Here is a 17,769-nt window from a genome sequence, read left to right as displayed (position 1 = left end):
TTAGACTTAAACGATTAGAGTTGTTGATTTGGTGAGCAATATGAACCATATTGTAATATACGAAACCTTAAAAAAAAAAAAAAACCTAAAACCCTAATGAAATAAATGTCATAAGTAGTATGGTATATTACTATGTCGGATAATTAGTATTTCGAACGTTGGTCCATATTTATACATCTAAAATCTTGATAGTTAAAATATAATTATTACAATAGAATTAAAAAAAAAAAAAAAACATGTCATAACATATAGTATATATATAAATGCATAACCATCTATATCTTTAACTTAAATGAAATTAAAATAGTTTGTTTTGCAAAAGAAAAGGATTGCTCCAAAATGACCGAATTATAGAAAAAAGATTTTTAAACAAAATTGAATGAGACAAAATATATGGAAGGAGTCAAGCCACCATTGTCATCACCTTTCCTAATCTTGATTCAAACTGACGCGGCATTCCTTTTTATTTTCAATCACTGAGTCATAATTTGTTATTTTTTTTTCGAAACTTCCAATCTATTATGAGGGGCCTTCATTCTTTCTAAAATTCCGTAGACGTAAATTGAGGGATTTCGCATCCTTTCCAACAATTAAATATTCCTTTTAATTGATATCATTCAAGCCGTTCCTTCCTTACAACACCCTTTCAAAATTCGGTCCATCATCTTCATTCATCCCCTCCGTAAACCTTCAAGTGTGCTGAAAAAAAAAAAAACGCAGCCGATCACCGGCTCGAAACTATCTCGTCGGTCCATCTCGCTTGTAATTCGTTGGAGTTGTAACAAATCTGTTAAGCACCACCACGACGTTGATCGACTTTATGGTAAGCTTCGTTACTGATTCGCTTATCCTTCGTTTAGTAGCTTCAGACTGACCCACTTCGTTTCATGAACCACTCTTAGGTTCTGTCAGCCGCTCCCGCTCATACCGACAGCCAATAAACTCTGAGCTCCGTCACGCACTCGCATTGTTCGTTCGTCGTCAAGCCGCAACCCATTTTTTTTTCGTATCTCGCTTGGCGACCAAGGTAACAAAGTTAAACCCTCGCTAATTGTAGTTGTTTTGCTGTCCCTAAGTTATCAAAAATAATGTATGTGTAACTATTAATTTCCTTTTGGCAATCAAAATGGTGGAACTGAACATAACACACAAATGTTTGCAAAAGATAAGAAAGTGGTCTCTTCGTTTTGATGTTGGTCAGCAAGTTCAGCTCTTTTTTTAGTGAGTCCACACTTAATCACATCACTTATAATTATTGAAACTAACAATTAAATATAGAACTAAATTGAGTTTTGAACTGATCATGATTTTGAACAATTTTTCGATTTACTGGAATGATAATGGTTATATTGTGAGGGTATCTTTCTTTTATTGTTTAACCATAATGATATATTTCTTTTAAATAAAATAATAATAATAATAATAATAATAATAATAATAATAATAATAATAATAATAATAATAATAATAATAATAATAATAATAATAATAATAATAATAATAATAATAATAATGTAGGTTAGACTTCAAGCCTAGAACCTCTATTGAATGAAAAAAAAAGCAGAGGGCTTCTTTTGAACCAAACAATTTATCATAATTGATCCATATGTATATTGTAAAACAAAAGTCCATTAATTACGGTGGCAAGTTTGTAAAGTACTTTTATACAAGTACCTATCAATATATAATTATATGTATAAAGTATAAACAAATCATAGCGGTTTCGAAACACAACTTTAATCCCAACTCATATATTTTAGGTCACCATATTATTCAAGAGAGGCGCTAGTGTCACATTAGTTGGAAGCTACGGTTACTGTTATTTGCAAATTAAGGTACGGATTTTGTGGTCTCTTGCTTTTAGCATGATATTGTTTTCTATTCTCATAGTGCATGGATATTCGGTCCGTCACTCGTAGCGTAAAGTGTTTACTCGCTTCATAATATTGTAGTATCCATCGTCACCGTTCTATGATTTTTTTTGTTACACATCTCGTATTGAATTATTGCCTTTAATACGCATGCGATAGGTTACACTTTTTTTTTACTCATTGTCGCATGTTCCCACAAGTTTTTATTATTTATTATTGATCGTTGGCTAGATGTGATATAGCCTTAGTGTATTTTTTTCTTGACTTGAGTGAATCGTTTTATTGACCTCAATACCCGAGCATATCCACCTATGGGGACATAGGGCGTCATCATAGGCACAGTTGACGTGCACCATCTGTGGCGGTGCGAAAGGCCCACGGCGTCTCTATATTGTATGTGTGCTAAGTGATTGCACTTATTGAGTTTTAAGAGGCGTATGGATCGATCCTAGGAGTGTAAGTGTAAGTGTTAGTGGTAGTGGGATAGGTGTGAGTGCCCACACCCCCTCTACATAATGGTGCATTGGAACTGCAGCTAATGTACAAAGTGTAGTGTTTATTGTTAGTGGCTCACATGGGTATTTCTAATATACATTTATGGTATTCATCAGTGATCATTCAGCGTATTATATTGTTTGCATCGTTAAAGAGTTTAGTGTATTGCTTCTATCATTTATGTGTTAGTGCTATTGTTTCTCCGTTACTGGGCAATTTTTGGCTCAACCGTTTCTTTTTGTTGTTTTCTTTTATTATGTCTTAAACAGGTACTCAGGGAAAGCGGGGAAACGTGTGAAGAGTGATAAAAAAAAAAGCTAGAGTTGGAACAAGGAGTTCAATAAAACTTTATATTCAATAAATTTAGACACTTATGTTTTTCTGTTGAGACCGTTATGCCATTTTGGGGATTTTTGTTTTTAAACCTATGGAATTTATTTTTTAACTAAGTTATTAATTGTCTCTGATTACCGAATTGTGTAACACGTCAGCCCTAATCGGGGCGGGGTGTTACAGTTATGGTATCAGAGCTTAGGCTCTATCCTGTAGAAATCTTTAACTAAATAATTAAGACACGTGAGGATTGGGTAGACATTGGGTTAGGTATTTTCTTATGCGATAGGTCCTTATTATTTGCTTTATCTAAATTCTTAATGTCTTTTCTAGATGCCTCCTCGTCGTGAGACACGCAACTCTGGTCGTCGTAATGGTGGTAGACCAAATGAGCCTGATCCAAATATCGTAGCTGCTATCACTCAGGCCTTTACTGCTATGTTGCCTGCACTTGTTCAGGCCGTACGTGGTCCTGATCCGAATCCTAATCCAAACCCTAACCCCAATCCTAATCCAAACCCTAACCCCAATCCTAATCCAAACCCTAACCCCAATCCAAATCCAAATCCAAATCCGAACCCTAATCCAAACCCAAACCCAAACGGTGTAATTGGGGATTGGCTAGATAAGTTCATAAAACAGAAACCGAGATCTTTCACAAAGGCAACCACTCCAATTGTAGCAAGGGATTGGATTGCTCATATCGAGAAAATATTTCGGGCGTTAGGAGTTGGTGATGAATTTAAATCAAGGTTAGCATCGTATAAACTCGAAGAAGATGCGCAAACTTGGTGGGAAGGTGTATTGGAGGAAAGAGGAGGAGACCCATTTGTGGAGAATTTACCTTGGGCAGATTTTCGTACTATTTTCTTTGAGAAATATTTTAACAGCGTGGATAAGAGTTCTTACACACGAGAGTATCACAATATCCGTCAGAGGAATGACGAACCACTTTCTGACTTCACTGATCGGTTTTATCGACTAGTTGGATTTCTCGGGTCAGCTGCTGGAACACCAGAGGAACAAGCAGAAAAATATCAATGGGCAGTTTGTGATCGAATTCGTAGAGCAATCATCCAGTCAACGTTCCCCACTGTTGCAGAGGCCGCTAAGGCTGCCAAAAAGGTTGATATGGAGAACAAAGAATTTTTGGGTGGTTCGAATAATAATAGGAAGAGAAATAGAGACGAATACCGCACTCCGTTCACTAGTGAGTCGTCTCAAGCACCTACTCGAAATAATCAAAACAATATGGGGAATAGGTCATCGGGAAGGAATAATAGACCATGGCAGGGAAGGAGCCAAAATCAGGGTCAGACCAAACCCTACCAGCCACCAACCCAAGCTCAACCCGTAAACCAGAAAGGTAACCAGAACCCTACCCAGTCTCCAGTGTGTAACCATTGCAACAAGCGTCACCCAGGCATCTGTCGTCGACTTACTGGGGCTTGCCTTAAGTGTGGAGATATGGGGCATAAGATTAATGAATGCCCAAAGGCTGGTAACCGACCAACTGATACCACTAGGGGAGCTGCTGTGCCACCTACTACGGGAGGGCGTGTTTTCTCATTGACTGCAGGGGAAGCTGCTAATGCTCCAGGTACCGTCTTCGATAAATGTTCCTTTTAGTATTATTATTTTTGCTTGCTTAGTTGTTTATGGCTTTCATACAATCGTTTGTGCCTTATTGTTTATCGATTCACTAGGTACTATTTCGGGTAGTATTTATTTGGGTGAGCGTGACTTGTATGTGTTATTTGATACTGGGGCAACCCACTCGATAGTCTCACAACTAATTGCCCGACATCTTAAAATTACGCCTTCTCTATTGGATCAAGCTTTAGTCATTTCTACACCAATGGAAAATTCTTCGGTTATTACTCACATCTATAAAGATTGCCCGCTTGTGATCGGAAATGTTATTCGTATAGCGAATCTTTATCCCATGCAAATGGGAGATTTTGATGTCATACTAGGCATGGATTGGTTATCCACGCATCGTGCTACCATCGATTGTCACTCCAAACGAGTCATTTTTGGTGATATTCTGAATCCTGAATGTATTTATCAAGGATCTCAACCTCGAAAATCCATTAAAATCATCTCTGCTCTAAAAGCTCAAAAACTTATATCCCATGGTTGCGTGGGATTCTTAGCTGCTATTAAAGATACCTCAGTGGATACACCACGTGTCGAAGACGTTCCTATTGTTCGAGACTTCTCTGATGTCTTTCCAGAAGAATTGCCAGGGATACCACCTGAACGTGAAGTAGAGTTCACTATTGATTTGATTCCCGGAGCTGAACCTATTTCTAAAGCACCCTATCGTATGGCCCCATTGGAGTTGAAGGAATTGAAAGAATAGCTGCAAGAACTTTTGGAACTTGGATTCATTAGACCTAGTGTTTCACCTTGGGGAGCACCAGTTTTATTTGTGAAGAAGAAAGATGGTAGCATGCGTTTATGCATCGACTACCGGGAGTTGAATAAGATCACCATTCGTAATCGCTACCCCTTACCGCGTATTGATGACCTTTTTGACCAACTCCAAGGAGCGAAGTTTTTCTCGAAGATTGATCTTAGATCAGGGTACCATCAGTTGAGGGTCCGAGATCAAGATGTTCATAAGACAGCATTTCGTACCCGGTACGGTCACTATGAGTTCCTAGTCATGCCATTTGGGTTGACAAATGCTCCTGCTGTTTTCATGGACCTTATGAACCGAGTATTTCATGAGTACTTGGATCGATTCGTGATTGTATTCATCGATGACATCTTGGTGTTTTCTAAAAGTAGAGTAGAGCATGAGGACCATCTTTGCACTGTTCTAGGAACTTTACGCCAGGAGAAGTTATACACAAAATTTTCTAAGTGTGACTTTTGGCTTGAACAAGTGGCGTTTCTAGGCCACATTGTATCAGCGGAAGGTATCACAATGGATCCATCAAAGGTGGAAGCTATCACTAAATGGCCCAGACCAACGTCAGTTACCGAAGTTCGAAGTTTTCTTGGTCTAGCAGGTTATTATCGACGTTTCGTAGAGGGATTTTCTATTTTGGCCTTACCTCTCACTCAACTCTTGAGGAAAGGGGTAAAATTTACTTGGAACGATGATCGAGAAAAGAGTTTTGAGGCATTGAAGCAGAAGCTAGTATCAGCTCCTATTCTTACTCTACCTTCTGGCACAGGCGGATTCGATATATACAGTGATGCATCGAAGAAAGGGCTTGGTTGCGTTCTCATGCAGCATGGCAAGGTTATTGCTTATGCCTCGCGTCAGCTTAAACCCTACGAGGTGAATTATCCAACGCATGATCTAGAGTTAGCAGCAGTTGTTTTTGCACTCAAGATTTGGAGGCATTATTTGTATGGGGAGACTTGTAACATATTCACCGACCATAAGAGCCTCAAGTATATTTTCACTCAGAAGGAGCTTAACATGAGGCAGAGGAGATGGTTAGAGCTACTCAAGGATTATGATGCCAACATTCAGTACCACCCTGGTAAAGCAAATGTTGTTGCAGATGCACTAAGTAGGAAGAATTCTGGGGGTTTGGCATGCTTGACTGTTCAACCTCAAATTCAATCAGACCTGAGACGCATGGAGATTGGTATACAGGTTGGTGAGTCTGGTGGTTATTTGGCTAGACTGAAGATCGAACCGAACCTTATCACTCAGATAAAGGAAGCTCAAAAAGAAGATGGTGAGCTTTGGGCGGTCTTACAAAATTTGGGAGTAGGAAAACAATCTGAATTTCGAGTGGATGAACATGGACCAATATGGTGTGGGAAGCGTTTATGTGTGCCAGATGATTCCGCTCTTCGTGAATCATTACTGACTGAGGCACACAGTTCACCTTATTCTATACACCATGGATCCACAAAGATGTATAGGGATTTGAGGCAACATTTTTGGTGGAGTGGTATGAAAGAAGATGTAGCTAGACATGTGAGCCAGTGTTTGATTTGTCAGCAAGTGAAGATTGAACATCAACGGGCTAGTGGATTATTACAGTCTTTAGATATTCCTGTCTGGAAGTGGGATGATATTTCTATGGACTTTGTAACTGGTCTACCAAGAACCCGTATGAAGAATGATGCTATTTGGGTTGTGGTAGATAGACTTACAAAATCTGCTCATTTCTTACCCATTCAAAAAGGGTACTTGGTGAGTAAGCTATCAGAGATATTCCTTCGTGAGATTGTTCGATTGCATGGTACTCCATCTTCTATAGTTTGTGATAGAGATCCACGTTTCACATCACGGTTCTGGAAGGGTTTCCAAAATGCTTGGGATACGAAGATACGATTTAGCACTGCTTTCCATCCGCAAACTGATGGACAGTCTGAACGTACTATTCAGACTTTAGAGGATATGCTTAGATCATGTGCACTTGAGTGGACGGGAAACTGGGATGAATACTTGTGCTTGGTGGAGTTTGCCTACAACAATAGTTGGCAAGCTAGTATTGATATGGCACCTTTCGAATTGTTATACGGGCGTAAATGTCGAGCTCCCACATGTTGGGACGAGGTCGGAGAAAAGATGATTGAGGGTCCTGAACTGGTGCAGATTACGAATGAAAAGGTTGCGATTGCTCGTGAGAAACTTAAGGAAGCCCAGAGTAGACAGAAGAGTTATGCTGATCGCCACCGAAGGGCTTTGGAATTTAATATTGGTGAAAAAGTATTCTTAAAAGTCTCACCATGCAGGGGTGTCTGACGTTTTGGCTTAAAGGGAAAACTGAGTCCTCGCTTTATCGGACCGTTTGAAATTTTGGAAAGAGTCGGCGAAGTTTCTTATCGGTTAGCTCTGCCGCCACAATTGTCGCACGTGCATAATGTGTTTCACATTTCACTATTACGGGGGTATAATTATCATCCACTCCATGTTGTGAACTATTCTCTACACGAGATTCGTGAGGACTTATCATACGAAGAGGAACCCGAGGCTATCTTGGACCGACAAGAACGCGTGATGCGTAAGAAATCTTTTCCGTTCGTCAAAATCTTATGGAAAAATCATCCAGAACGTGAAGCCACTTGGGAATCGGAGCAAGCGATCCGTTCTCAATATCCATATCTATTCGAAACCTAAGGTTAGTGTTCCTAATGGTTAAATTTTGGTGTATCAAACTCATTTGTGTGTCTGTTCGACTCTTTTGCTAATTGTGTTCACAACTTCGTTATCGTTATTCGAATCGTTAATGTGTAACATGAATAGTATACCATATTCGTCATCGCTAATTTCGTGGACGAAATTATTTTAAGGGGTAGGGAGTTGAAATACCCGTACTGTGCAGTATCATATAACGTTAATTTCGAGGACGAAATTTCTTTAAGGGAGGTAGAATTGTAATATACGAAACCTTAAAAAAAAAAAAACCTAAAACCCTAATGAAATAAATGTCATAAGTAGTATGGTATATTACTATGTCGGATAATTAGTATTTCGAACGTTGGTCCATATTTATACATCTAAAATCTTGATAGTTAAAATATAATTATTACAATAGAATTAAAAAAAAAAAACATGTCATAACATATAGTATATATATAAATGCATAACCATCTATATCTTTAACTTAAATGAAATTAAAATAGTTTGTTTTGCAAAAGAAAAGGATTGCTCCAAAATGACCGAATTATAGAAAAAAGATTTTTAAACAAAATTGAATGAGACAAAATATATGAAAGGAGTCAAGCCACCATTGTCATCACCTTTCCTAATCTTGATTCAAACTGACGCGGCATTCCTTTTTATTTTCAATCACTGAGTCATAATTTGTTATTTTTTTTTCGAAACTTCCAATCTATTATGAGGGGCCTTCATTCTTTCTAAAATTCCGTAGACGTAAATTGAGGGATTTCGCATCCTTTCCAACAATTAAATATTCCTTTTAATTGATATCATTCAAGCCGTTCCTTCCTTACAACACCCTTTCAAAATTCGGTCCATCATCTTCATTCATCCCCTCCGTAAACCTTCAAGTGTGCTGAAAAAAAAAAAAAAACGCAGCCGATCACCGGCTCGAAACTATCTCGTCGGTCCATCTCGCTTGTAATTCGTTGGAGTTGTAACAAATCTGTTAAGCACCACCACGACGTTGATCGACTTTATGGTAAGCTTCGTTACTGATTCGCTTATCCTTCGTTTAGTAGCTTCAGACTGACCCACTTCGTTTCATGAACCACTCTTAGGTTCTGTCAGCCGCTCCCGCTCATACCGACAGCCAATAAACTCTGAGCTCCGTCACGCACTCGCATTGTTCGTTCGTCGTCAAGCCGCAACCCATTTTTTTTTCGTATCTCGCTTGGCGACCAAGGTAACAAAGTTAAACCCTCGCTAATTGTAGTTGTTTTGCTGTCCCTAAGTTATCAAAAATAATGTATGTGTAACTATTAATTTCCTTTTGGCAATCAAAATGGTGGAACTGAACATAACACACAAATGTTTGCAAAAGATAAGAAAGTGGTCTCTTCGTTTTGATGTTGGTCAGCAAGTTCAGCTCTTTTTTTAGTGAGTCCACACTTAATCACATCACTTATAATTATTGAAACTAACAATTAAATATAGAACTAAATTGAGTTTTGAACTGATCATGATTTTGAACAATTTTTCGATTTACTGGAATGATAATGGTTATATTGTGAGGGTATCTTTCTTTTATTGTTTAACCATAATGATATATTTCTTTTAAATAAAATAATAATAATAATAATAATAATAATAATAATAATAATAATAATAATAATAATAATAATAATAATAATAATAATAATAATAATAATAATAATGTAGGTTAGACTTCAAGCCTAGAACCTCTATTGAATGAAAAAAAAAGCAGAGGGCTTCTTTTGAACCAAACAATTTATCATAATTGATCCATATGTATATTGTAAAACAAAAGTCCATTAATTACGGTGGCAAGTTTGTAAAGTACTTTTATACAAGTACCTATCAATATATAATTATATGTATAAAGTATAAACAAATCATAGCGGTTTCGAAACACAACTTTAATCCCAACTCATATATTTTAGGTCACCATATTATTCAAGAGAGGCGCTAGTGTCACATTAGTTGGAAGCTACGGTTACTGTTATTTGCAAATTAAGGTACGGATTTTGTGGTCTCTTGCTTTTAGCATGATATTGTTTTCTATTCTCATAGTGCATGGATATTCGGTCCGTCACTCGTAGCGTAAAGTGTTTACTCGCTTCATAATATTGTAGTATCCATCGTCGTTCTATGATTTTTTTTGTTACACATCTCGTATTGAATTATTGCCTTTAATACGCATGCGATAGGTTACACTTTTTTTTTACTCATTGTCGCATGTTCCCACAAGTTTTTATTATTTATTATTGATCGTTGGCTAGATGTGATATAGCCTTAGTGTATTTTTTTCTTGACTTGAGTGAATCGTTTTATTGACCTCAATACCCGAGCATATCCACCTATGGGGACATAGGGCGTCATCATAGGCACAGTTGACGTGCACCATCTGTGGCGGTGCGAAAGGCCCACGGCGTCTCTATATTGTATGTGTGCTAAGTGATTGCACTTATTGAGTTTTAAGAGGCGTATGGATCGATCCTAGGAGTGTAAGTGTAAGTGTTAGTGGTAGTGGGATAGGTGTGAGTGCCCACACCCCCTCTACATAATGGTGCATTGGAACTGCAGCTAATGTACAAAGTGTAGTGTTTATTGTTAGTGGCTCACATGGGTATTTCTAATATACATTTATGGTATTCATCAGTGATCATTCAGCGTATTATATTGTTTGCATCGTTAAAGAGTTTAGTGTATTGCTTCTATCATTTATGTGTTAGTGCTATTGTTTCTCCGTTACTGGGCAATTTTTGGCTCAACCGTTTCTTTTTGTTGTTTTCTTTTATTATGTCTTAAACAGGTACTCAGGGAAAGCGGGGAAACGTGTGAAGAGTGATAAAAAAAAGCTAGAGTTGGAACAAGGAGTTCAATAAAACTTTATATTCAATAAATTTAGACACTTATGTTTTTCTGTTGAGACCGTTATGCCATTTTGGGGATTTTTGTTTTTAAACCTATGGAATTTATTTTTTAACTAAGTTATTAATTGTCTCTGATTACCGAATTGTGTAACACGTCAGCCCTAATCGGGGCGGGGTGTTACACATATATTGATGTTTTTATGAATCGGATTATTTGGATGATGATTTTAGATTGAATGCTTGTTAATCGGCTGATGTGTGTGTTCATATACGGATGATATGCTCAATTGTTAAGTTAACATGTATACTAGTAATCAGACCGAATCATACGATTTGATAAGATAATGGGTATGTTGTTTATGTTTTGATTAGCTTAGGGTTCATGTGAATTAGATGTTTTATTGCCTTGTTTGATCGAAAAAGCATAAAACAAGAAACTGTTAGTGATTGTTGTAATTTTGGAAATTGTTGAATGTGTAACCGATTGCATGATTTCCAGGATGTGTAAATCAATCGCACAACCAACCGCACAAGACTCCGGATCGCACAAGATCAGATCATACACGATCTGATCTGATCGTACAAGGAGTCCAGTCGCACAAGCTGATTCAATCGCACAATTTGAATTGGATCGCACAAGTTAAATCAGGTCTTTCCTGTTGGGCCACTCACACAAAGGAATAAGCTGCTGGGCCAGACAGCCCAAGTGTCCACTCGCACAAGGCTAACTGGACCGCACATGATTGTTTGTTTAATTGTTTTTGGGCCGTATGTTGTATTCTGGGCTGGGTAATAAGACTGGTCGTACATGATACATGGATAGCACAAGATGGACCATTTACGTACATGTTTGGACTATTTGCTTATATGTTGGGCCGGGTATTGTTTGGGCTTAAACATGTATATCGCACAAGATGGTTGGGCTCGCACAAGCTCAACGGCCCAACCATCCGAGTCGCACAAGTTAAGAGTGGTATGCTTTGACTGTTAATATGAAATTCTGTGCTTGCCATGATCTACGTGCGTATGACGTATTAACTTGCTGTGTTACATACGTGCATTACTTTAGTCAAAACCTGACTTGTATGGTAACCCTGTTAGGACGTGGTTGACCACTCATAGTTCAAGAAACCCTTTTTGTGTATCTGCCGAGCAAACCAAGGTGAGTTCACACAGCCAAGGCATGGGATTCCCGGGTTGGGAATTGGGTTGGAATATTGGAAATGGATAATTACTCGTACTTACGCAATCGCTAGACTATAGTCCATCGTCCTCAGGTTAGACATGACACTTACGTCAAACCTACGTAAACTAGTATCTACCATTGTCTCCGGGGTCGGGAGGACACTTACGTAAAACCTATGTAAACTAATACCTACTACTGTCTTCCGGGTCGGAAGGACACTTACGTAAATCCTACGTAAACCCCACACGTACCACTGTCCTCGGGGAAGGGCACTCACGTAAATCCTACGTGACCTTGTACGTATTCCTGTTCTCGGTTTAAGAAGAACACATGGTTGCAAATAGTCTAGTAAGTACAAACATGGGAAGCCCCCATTAGTAAGGATAAACGTGGGAATCCCCCACTAGTAATACATACGACCATGGGAAACCCCCACCATTAGTACATACATGCATGGGAAGCCCCCACTAGATGAACATAGAAATTACTGTTATGAACTTACTTTATGTGAACTCGCTCAACTAGTTGTTGACTCTCTGCTGCATGCCTTGCAGGACCTTAGGTATTTATGGAGCTTGCACAAGGAGGAGCAGGTCGTTGTGGGCATGGATCATGAATGCTTAATAAAACACTTATGACATTTCATACATTATTATTTATGTTGGGTTTACTTACATGCTTCCGCTACTTAAACAAAGTTTGGTTTTGAACATCAATCATGTCGTGATGTATTACGTTATCTACTTTTATTATTAAATGTTATGTTTGATATGATTGATGGCTTGATCCTGGTCATGTCACGCCTCCAAGCGGTAGTACTCCGCGGGTGGATTTTGGGGGTGTGACACTGCCAGGTAAAAAAAGAAAGAAAAAAAATAAACATGCAACCCCGTTCGTTTTTTTTCGTATGCAGTTTGTGGCTCACCGTCAAAATGTGTTTTTTACTTTTCGTTTTTAGACACAGGCGGTGCTGCAGATGGAGGTGATGTTGATGAGCGCACTGATGGCCTGCTGGTTATGGACAACGTTGGGGGGATTGCAACAGATAGCGGAGATGCTGGTTACAAGGATGCTGACGGTCTACAAGATGTGATATGTGGTGTAGAACAGTTGTCGGTTGAAGTTGAGGGTACTGTGAATTTGGGGGATAACAGCCAACTGGAAGCTAGCGAGACGTTGGAGAAAAGAGTGGGGAGCTCGGATGTTAACAGGCCATCAGACGTCGGGAAGCCAGATACTGAAAAGGCCACATGATGGCGAGATATCTTAGTGATGGGCAACTAATTTTTTTTTGTTTAAAAATTCTTTTAAGACACAGGCGACGTTGCCGGCGGGCCAGAGGTTAAAAACGCAAGCGAGTATACGGGGACTGTGCGTGATGAGGGAGTCTACCCCGATGACCGTGATGAAAATGTAGACCCGGCGGCTGATGTGTGCCCACCGGCCACCCCCGTGTTGCAGCAACAGCCTATTGAGGCGCTTATGTCACACCCCCAAAATACCACCTAGGGAGTGTCCCTGTTAGGCGTGTGACGTACCAACAATGAGCCCCTAATCACATTGAACCCATACAAATTTCTAAATAACGTTCTCAATCATTAATAAAATTCCATCAACAAGTTTAAATGAAAACCAATATCTTCAATGGAAGCAAATAGTAAACCAAGTTAAATTGTTTCAAAACCAAAGTATAGTATCAAGAAATCAATCACATAAAACCTTCCAGTCGACCCATGACCACTCCAGTTACTCCAGACAGCAAGTTCCCAAATCCAAGATATCTAACGACCTGCGAGCATGCAACAAGTGTATCAGACAAGGCTGGTGAGTTCATAGTTTTACGAAAACGTTGGTTACCAAGTGTTTAGTTAATCCATTGATTTTAAACCCAAAAGTAATGTTGATAATACCTCGAATACAAGACGGCTTCTGATTATTTTGCCCTTTCTCCAATGCTCCTATCAAAGCATTGGTCATGACTAGGTCATTAGTGTGACAACCCTCAAAATTCCATGTATTCCGTACAATTTATTATTGATAATTAAAGTGTTTCACGACTGTGTGGAATTACTTAACTGCTCTCTGATTTCTATGCTATATTTACATGCACTTGTTAACATACTAATAATGTACAGAAAAGTCATTAAATAGTCCGTTATGTTTTCCTGAGTGTTGAAAATTAAAAACGTTACAAAAATATATATGTATGACACTTTACGGATTAATTAAGCACTTTAACGGAACAACACCGAACCGAACAACCGGACTTTACCCGGAACACAAAAATATTGTCAAACTCGTTATTCTTATTTTTCTGAGCTAGTTAGGGTCCCCGAACACGCTAACACATTATATAATTAATAACACACCTTAATACACTTACTAAATATTTGAAATCTAACTAAACTAGTAACCTTGCCATTGAAACCCAACCATATACCCCCCCCCCAATCTTACGGTCACATGGGTGGTGCCCCACCATTTGATCTTCTTGATTAGTTTAGTGGATTTGTATGTACATATGGGGACATTAGACCTAAGGGGTAAAAGGGTGTTGGGTGATTTCTTATTTAACCACTAGACCCTCACACATTATCATCATTCAACCCTCAACAACACACCAAAGCTCTCCCTCTCTTCTCTTGTTCAGCCGAAACCAAGCACACCCACCATCACCACCTTCAAGTCTTCCTTCAAGCATTCTACATACATCCAAAGGTGCTACGGGTCATACAACGAAGCTTGGTGCTCTCAGAAGTGGTAAGAACTTAGATCCGTTCATTCTTCATGTTATTTAAGTCGTTAATAGTTGTTTGATGATGAAAATCCATGAACACTAAAGAACCATGAACAAAGTCTTGCATATAAACTAACTTGTAATGAAATATTGATGAAACATAATGAAGTGATGATAAACTGAAGTTGTCTTGATTATGTTACTGATTTACTTGCTGATCTACTTGTAATATTGATATTTGATGTTGTTGTAATCACTAAACATGTTAACGGAATCAATCGAACACAAGTTAAAAAGATAAAGCTGAAACAGTAGGCTGTTTGGTTTTTACAGCCAACTTCAGTTGGCTGTAACCAGACAGTAACTTAACGAAAAACTGATTTTCTGAAGTCTAGAGTTATGTATTATGAAATACGGTTCTAATGGCACTGGAATCGTAATTTTTGGACTTCGTTTACTATTTTTAAAGTGTCATTTTGTAACAGCAGCTATAGCTGCATTTTTACTGCTGAAAATATGCATTATGTTTTCTATCATAACTTGAGTTCTGTGTAGAGTTGGACCATGAAATTGGTACTGTAGATGGACAGTGATGTCGTAGAAATTGTCCCACTGGAATTTCATCAATCCGACTTACAATGAATTTTTAATGAACTATTCCGTGGACTGCAGTCAGAAAAAGATAAACCTGAGTGCAGTCCGGAAAATGAATTTTAATAAAATATTGGTGATGAATCAGATCCCGAGATTTTTACACAATAATATTTGGATTGTTTAGCACCTTCTGTAAAAGATGGGAATTTTTGAAATAAGATAACTATTTTATTAAAATGCTCTAAAACAGCCCAATTTCGGATATTTAAGTTGAGATGACATAAGTAGTAATTTGCGTGTCTAAATGTCAAGTATGTTATCTGTGAATGATCTAACTTGTTATGTGTCAATAAAAGTGTTATGTGCAATGTCGTATGTTTATTTGTGAATGGAAATAGATGGGGAGTTTATATGGGCATAAACCGTTAAAGTAATGCATGTTATGTGATACATACGTGTAGGAACTTTGTGCTCTATTTGAAGTCACTAATAAACTAAGTGGTAATCCTACTAGGACGTGATTGACCGACTTTGACTATTAGCTATATTTGAGAATCTAACCGAGCAAACCAAGGTGAGTTCACACACTTTCTAATGCATGGGATTCCCGGTGGTTTAGGAATGGGTTAAAGAATTAAAACGGAATCTACATATCTTATTTAGGTAGGATATGTACGGCCATCCTCCTCGGGTAGGATGCCAATATGTATTCTCTTTGGGAGAACTACGTACGTTCGTCCTCCTTGGGTAGGACAACAACCTTAAAACTTACTAGACAAAACTCTATCATAAGTCCCTCATTTTATATCGACTTAATCGCCGAGGCCGATGGTGAGCAGGTCATTAGTTAATAGCGCTATTAGGTTTAACAAACCTCACACCGTGTCGTCCGAACGGGAGTGTACTAATGGACTAAGGCAAAGGGTCAATGCTGATAGACATTGACTTAGGGCACAACTTACTTTCATTAGTAGTCGATATCATACCGTATAGTAGTTCACATGGGGAAGCCCCCACTAATCATGGATATGGTTTGGGTAATAAAGAATGAACTGGTTAAATTTTCTTTCAACTACGGGATAACCCCCACGGCAATTACGCCAACGAAAGACAAACCACATTTTCAGAAACAACATAAAACTAAACAACCAAACATGAACTCACTCAACTTTGTTGTTGACTCGTTGTTACATGCCTTACAGGTCGTTAAATGCTCGGAGCTTGCACGAGGAAGGAGTCGTTGTGGGGTACGGACTGTTATGTCCCTTTTGAACTTATTAAACTTGCGTTTTGAACCTCAACTTATAAACTATGGACTTATGTTTTTGGATTTACGTTTATGCTTCCGCTGTTTAGACTAAACTTAGTTAACTAGCTTTGGTCACCAATCGTATTGTGGTTGATTTCATTTACTTAATTATAATGTTCAATATGATTGGTGGCTCGATCCTGGTCACGTCACGTCACGCCTCCAAGCGGTGGTACGCCGCATGGTGGATTTTGGGGGTGTGACAGATTGGTATCAGAGCCATTGGTTATAGTGAACTTGGTTTTAAAAAGGGGAAAAGCTTTTTGATAAAACCAGACTATAACCTGTACAGTGCTCAACGATCCACAACGACGCTTCGCTCCACGTGCAAGACTCAACATCCTAGGTGATATGGTTTATGTTTATATTACCTACTTGTTAGTTACATGGTACATTGTTCATGGTATGCATTAGTTAATGTGATAACTGCTATTTGAACCTTGTGTGCTTACTCTCTTCTGTCACTACACACTTACGCACATTTCGACACCTTTCTTACGTGTGTTCCTTCGATGTGAAGATCATGAGTGGACGTCTCGACTTGACCCAGGGTCAGCTGACGGCCTTGATTAAGGAACGGATTGCTGAAGCCTTAGCAATCCAATCAGGGAGTCAACCTGTGCACCCTCAAACACGCATGGGCACCTTCAAGGCGTTCCTAGAATGCAAACCCCCCACTTTCGATGGCACTGGAGGGGCAATCAGCCTTCTACACTGGATCCGAAGAATCGAATATACATTCGAAGAAAGTGAAAGCCCTGCCAGCAAACGAGTAGAGTACGCTACTGGCATGTTGCAAGGGAAAGCGTATTCTTGGTGGAACGCACAAGTTCAGATGCTCGGGTTGGCAGACGCGAATGCCATCCTCTGGAGCGACTTCAAGGATTGGATTAAGGAAGAATTCTGCCACCTGGACGATATTCTGGAACTGGAAATAGAGTATTATGATTTGAAGATGGAAGGATCAGAGATTGAGGCGTACACAAAGAGGTCCAACGACTTGGCTGCCTTATGTCCTAACATGTCGCAACCCATGTAGGATCGTTTGCTGACCTGAACGAGTCGTTCAGAGGTTGTCTCTTGCGTTTCAGATGCAAAATAATAAGAAATGCAAGTAGATATAGCTTGTTCTTCCTCCTAACTGCTTGTTTTATTGATTTGAAACGTTTTACAGCTCAATCTTCACACCGGCAGAGCTTCGGCATGGAATTCGACAACAATGTTATGAGGTCCGCTCAAACGACTCCTATATATAGGCAGTTGGGTC

At 38.8% G+C, this 17,769-nt stretch overlaps 2 protein-coding genes across 5 annotated transcripts; both read left to right on the top strand.

Annotated features, from left to right (window-relative positions):
• Window positions 1-434: 434 nt before the first annotated feature.
• LOC110917754 lies at window positions 435-10,818 on the top strand. 4 transcript variants are annotated; one of them, XM_035977185.1, is made up of 6 exons: window positions 435-823; window positions 903-1,027; window positions 1,761-1,835; window positions 3,033-4,299; window positions 9,744-9,818; window positions 10,616-10,818. In XM_035977185.1, exons 4-5 carry the CDS (start codon window positions 3,033-3,035, stop codon window positions 9,770-9,772), a joined length of 1,296 nt encoding a protein of 431 aa, XP_035833078.1. In that variant the 5' UTR covers window positions 435-823; window positions 903-1,027; window positions 1,761-1,835; the 3' UTR covers window positions 9,773-9,818; window positions 10,616-10,818. The 4 variants fall into 4 exon arrangements, 2 of the variants coding, with proteins under 2 accessions (XP_035833078.1, XP_035833079.1); XM_035977186.1 differs by lacking the exon at window positions 9,744-9,818; XR_002580961.2 differs by lacking the exons at window positions 3,033-4,299; window positions 9,744-9,818; window positions 10,616-10,818 and adding an exon at window positions 2,636-3,021 and having other exon boundaries at window positions 443-823.
• Window positions 10,819-17,025: 6,207 nt separating this feature from the next.
• Window positions 17,026-17,541, top strand: LOC110918936. Its single transcript, XM_022163214.1, has one exon. The coding sequence runs from the start codon at window positions 17,026-17,028 to the stop codon at window positions 17,539-17,541; it is 516 nt and encodes a 171-aa protein (XP_022018906.1).
• Window positions 17,542-17,769: the final 228 nt, after the last annotated feature.

Source organism: Helianthus annuus, chromosome 9 (assembly GCF_002127325.2).
Source record: "Helianthus annuus cultivar XRQ/B chromosome 9, HanXRQr2.0-SUNRISE, whole genome shotgun sequence".
Lineage (NCBI taxonomy): Eukaryota > Viridiplantae > Streptophyta > Magnoliopsida > Asterales > Asteraceae > Helianthus > Helianthus annuus.
This window is presented reverse-complemented; position numbering and strand designations above follow the sequence as displayed.

Excerpts from the sequence above, each read along its gene's own strand:
- LOC110918936 (XM_022163214.1), top strand. The coding sequence starts at position 17,026 with ATGAGTGGACGTCTCGACTTGACCCAGGGTCAGCTGACGGCCTTGATT.
- LOC110917754 (XM_035977186.1), top strand. The coding sequence starts at position 3,033 with ATGCCTCCTCGTCGTGAGACACGCAACTCTGGTCGTCGTAATGGTGGT. Across the intron at positions 4,300-10,615 it reads GGAAGCTGCTAATGCTCCAG|GTACTCAGGGAAAGCGGGGA; the intron begins GTACCGTCTTCG and ends TGTCTTAAACAG.